We start from the raw sequence: 5000 nt of genomic DNA on the forward strand, positions 1-5000 counted from the left end.
GGAGGTGAGTGCTCTCACCACTGCGCCATCCCTGCCCTCCTTCTTCTAGAACAACCACACTAAATGTCCCAAAACGGTGTAGTAATTTCAACGAAGAGAATTGTGATTGAAATGTAGTACAGTTTTCATTGATCAATACCTTCATGTTGGGTTCATTTGTTTCTTCATCTCGATAGCTGATGTAATCTCCAAAATAAAACTTCGTAGGAGTCTGCTCATCATCCTCCTTGCAAAGAAACAGCTTTTGGATTCTGTCAAAAATAGTTTATTAGTTCCTGATAAAAACATAGCCACTGTTCGAGCACCAGCAGCACCATTCAGGATTTTGATAATAGTGACTTGATGCTGCAAGCCAACACAAAATAACAAAATGGGATAACAAAAACTCACCTATCATGTCGCATCTGGGATATCAAATAAGCTGCAGTATCATCATTGTATTTCTTCAAGGCTAACTCAACTGGCAAATAACTGGGTTTATCCTCATGTTCTGTGCTGTATAAGTACATCAGACCTGGATAACGTTCCACCAAGGCTTTTGACACATGCAAGAAGTTTTGTCCAGCGGCAAGATGCAGCAATGTTGGGCAAGTGGCATCATCCTTGGAATCCACTTGAAAATACTTGTAATCTTCTTTGGTGTCTCTCTTGAGAATGATTTCTGTAAGTCGACTAATCTAGATGTCAATAATAATAGCAAAATTCACGTAGGTAATTAAGATAATGTAACTATGCACAAGATCTGCCAACTGAGAAAAATGCAAATGAACCCATTTGAAGGTCCATCAAATGATTAGACAGTGTAGGTTTTTTGTGAAAACATAGAACTGGAAAACCTGGGGAAACTCCAACTCAACTGGCAATAATATTGTGAGGTGTAGTTATGGAGTTCGAAGCCAGGTAGTCTCATCACGTTTCCAGGTGAGTGAGAACAATGTGCGAACCAGCAAGACATTATGCGAGCCATGGTTGCAAGCCATGTGAGCCATGCAAGCCATAGCTGCGAGTGATGCGAGTCAACATGCAAGTCACACAATTATTGGAAGCTAATGGTTTTAAAATGGGTGCTTAGACTTAAATACTGTTTTTCAGCGCTATTTGAAATGGGTTCTTAGACTTAAATGAGAGACTCGCATAGGCTCGCAATTGACACGTTGGCTCGCAGATTGTCCAGCCCCTTGCCAGGTGCGCATCCTTACAAAAGCCCTGCATAAAAAAAATAATTGTTACCAACTTGAAGACTAAAATTATTTGCAAAAGCGAAACTTGTATATATTCCAGGTGTGAATAGGGAGATGTACACTTACAACCGACTGGGTGGCTCAGTTGTCCAGCATTGGATTACCACGCTAAAGATTGCAGATTTAAACACAGGCGTGATCAATTCTGGGTCTTAAAATTCTTGAGGAGAAATCGCTGCCGAGTGCAACTTCTTTCACAAATGCACAGAATTTCAATGTATGCTCAGATAAGGACTTCATACTGTGGGCCCTATCTTTAGTTGGAACAAGTGTTAATAAACCCTAAGGGAGGTTAAGGAATCCATGCCACACACCTTCCTCAGCATCTTGAGTCTTAATGTTACAGTAGTTGAATATCAATTTAGTTCAGTTTATTTTGGTTTCTTATTTCGTTACTCAAGTAACAATCAATTTCTGGATATGCCCTGTCTTTGTGTGTGATTTGCATTGTTTGGTAAACAGTATTTGATTTGCATTGTGATACAGTAACACCCTTTGAACTTGTTCCGTTGATTCGAGTGCATAGGAGGATCGTCGTTTGACGTTAAGTCCCGCTTAATCTATGGAATAAACCTTGAATTCACCTGGTTTATCGTGGCTTATTAGTATCTTATTATTATCCTGGTACAGTACTTGGACCATGGAACATTTGATTGTTTATTTTGACCTTTAAACACTGTGAACTAAATTGCGATCACCAGGAGCTACATGCCGTCTGGTTTCTTCTTAACATCAGAATGTGGTTTACCATGTATGAATTAATGGGGACATAGTTTTTCAGTGAGTGATTAACCCATTGACTCCCAGGATTTCCCCATTGACGAGCAAAATCGTCTGGCGTAAGACAGCGTAAAATACTAAGTCTGGCTGGTTTCGGCCGGTTTGGACATCAAAAGGTTAAGATAAGCACAAAGAAACATTCAAAGGGATTTAGCAAGTGGTAGAACATGGTACTTGTCATAATCACATTAGATCATCTTGAACAGTAAGTAAATCTATTGTTAAGGACAGCATGCTTTAGACACAAACAAAATTAAACTACTGTTAAAATGATATTGTCATTTGGAAGTAATCTAAAAATGAGGATCTCCCAGGGGTTGGGGGGGGGGGGGGAAGGAAACATGGGTAATTTGAACGGCGGAAAAGGGGAATAAAGACAGAATATCTTAGGGAACAAGGAAACATAAACCTATTTTAGGGATCAAAAAGCAGAGAACAAGATTGGAAGTAATTTCAGGAATAAGGGAACACAAGCAAATTTTTAAAGGAAACAACACAGCCGACCCAAACATAATTTGAATGCTCAGTCAACGTAATGGTTTGTAGGGTTTATATGGGAAACATGAAATGCAGAAAAAACAACAACTAATCCTAGTTTATCCTTCATTAAAAGAAGACAAGGCTGGAAACTCTGAACCTCTAAAGCCACTGTCTTCTTTTGATGAAGGATAGGAGCAAAATAATTTCAAAACTTGCCCAGAACGCCTCAAATCGACACAAGGACACAAGATGGAGTAAGAGTGAGTTTATTTCTTGTATTTTCCTCGCTATAAACTAGGATTAGCCGATTTTTTTTCTGCATTTCGTGTTTCCCATATAAACCCTACAAACCGTTATGCTGACTGAGCATTCAAATGATGTGTTTGGGTCGCCTGTGGATACAAGGGAACAAAGACACCTCCCTCCCCCCCCCCCTTCCTGGGAGACCCTCAAAAATGATCTATAAAACATATAAGTACTACCGGTATTCATTTCAGTTTGTGACAAGCACAATAATAATTAAGCAAAGGAAATCATTACCAGGTATTCTAAGCTTGGTAACACTTCTGGTTTTTCTTTGTATTTCTGTGGCCATTGATGAATTATTACAAGAAGAACACTCTTTCCATATTTTTCCATCAAGCAATCTGCACGCACTTCATCCATGGCTCTGCTCCAGGGTAACTTCTCACTTTTGACTTTGTTTTGAACCTAAGGACAAAATAATTCAAGCAACAATGTTGTCATATTGAAAGGGTCTGTTATTACAGATGCCACATGAACGTTGATATGGAAATAAAAAGTTTCTGCATAGGACCCTGGGGAACCCACAGGTAACCCACGGGAATGGTGATGAATTTGTTGCAAAACTTTGCACCAGAGCCCAGGGGATTTGCCTTTCTAGACGATTCAACCTCCCCAGGAACCTGGGACTGGTGCGGTGGGTAGATAGCGGTGGTTAGAGTGCTCAACTCCAGGTCATGTGGTCCGGGTTCAGGTCCTGGCCAGGAACATTGTGTTGTGTTCTTGGGCAAGACACTTTACTCTCACAGTGCCTCTCTCCACCCAGGTGTATAAATGGGTACTGGCAAATTTAATGCTGGGGGCAACCCTGCGATACACTAGCATCCAATCCAGGGGGGAGTTGAAATACTCCTAGTCACTTCATGCTACAGAAACCCGAGATAAGCGCCAGCCTGATGGGCCTTCTGGCTGGTAGGGATTTGCAAAATACTCTTGCACCATGATGGTCAGTGGTAATACATTGCAATGTCAAGAAAGGCACCTTGGTTTGTTCCCATGAATGTTGATGTCTAATATAATTAAGCCATCCTTGTCCCAGGGAAATGCTGGAGAGAAAAAAATATTTACCACAAATCCAGGATGGAACCTTTTTTCAATTTCGTGCTTCTACAACTGCTTTGAAACTGGGGAATAGGTGATAATGTATCACACAATTGCTAGGTTCCAACCCTTTGATGCATATTTTTCCACCGTTTTTTAACTTTTCGTTTAAATATTTCTAGTGTCTGGAGTGTAGTACTTCAAAAAAATTTAAACCAGAGGTTAAAATTAAACTAAACATATCCACACATTTTAGCAGGCCTTTGATTTTTGGCCGATCCAGTTGGGTCCTGGTAACTAACGACGTCAAAGAACTCAAGAATGTAATTCCATTCTGAATCGTCAGAACATTCATGGCATCTGATGGGTAACTGTCATCCAACATTTCTATGAAGACTTAACAAAAAGCTCTAAATTTTCAACAAGACTTCTATTTTACACTTTTGCACAATTCTTTCAAAAGATATGTGATCCAGTTACTTCTTTGATGACATTAGCTACCATGGCCCAACTGGATCAGCCACATTTTTTGCGTATAAATCAAACGCCCACTAAAACACGTGGATACACTATGAGGGGAATTTACTGCACTCCAGACACTAGATGTTTAAACGAAAACTTAAAAAGACGGGGGAAAAATAAGCGTTATAGGGACTTTAAGCTCTGTTCCAGGGACTTAAAAAACATTTGTCAGAGATGTGTTGACAAATGCCCCGGGGTCCCCGGGTGTTGGGTTCCCGGGTGTTGACCCCCCGGGATGGCCAATGATACCCGCATTATGGTGTACCTTCCTAGTGTATTGTTACATCCACTTAAGCAGAAACAGCCGTAAGTCAAAAAGGGACTTTGCCAAGTGCTGGCACTTGTAGAGTTAGACTGGTAAGAGTTTATGTTTATCTACACTCTGTTGTAAAGAGATATGAGTCGCTGGTTTCTTCGGCCATACTGCCTGACTCTGACGCCCATGTTTCCTAGCAGTGGTATCAGGTGTGTATATTGGAACTGCGCGATGATTGAATACGACCCGCCATCTCCGCGAACTCATAACAACGACATTGAATATATAATTGTGTATGAGTAATGGCGTAAGAATCTGTAGGGAAAATATTCTGAATGGGTGATGAAAGCTCAAATTTTCTTTCATTCATATTGATC

General features: G+C 40.4%; 1 protein-coding gene across 1 annotated transcript in view; it reads right to left on the minus strand.

The window, feature by feature from the left end:
- Positions 1-5000, minus strand: part of LOC138022863 (transient receptor potential cation channel subfamily A member 1-like) — a 35204-nt gene that overhangs the window by 29665 nt on the left and 539 nt on the right. The window contains exons 2-4 of the mRNA XM_068869849.1: positions 3042-3212; positions 391-677; positions 140-251 (exon numbers count right to left, since the gene is read on the minus strand). Coding sequence (XP_068725950.1) covers positions 140-251; positions 391-677; positions 3042-3212 — 570 coding nt within the window. The remainder of the gene's footprint in view (positions 1-139; positions 252-390; positions 678-3041; positions 3213-5000) is intronic.

This window comes from Montipora capricornis, chromosome 11 (genome assembly GCF_036669925.1).
Source record: "Montipora capricornis isolate CH-2021 chromosome 11, ASM3666992v2, whole genome shotgun sequence".
NCBI lineage: Eukaryota > Metazoa > Cnidaria > Anthozoa > Scleractinia > Acroporidae > Montipora > Montipora capricornis.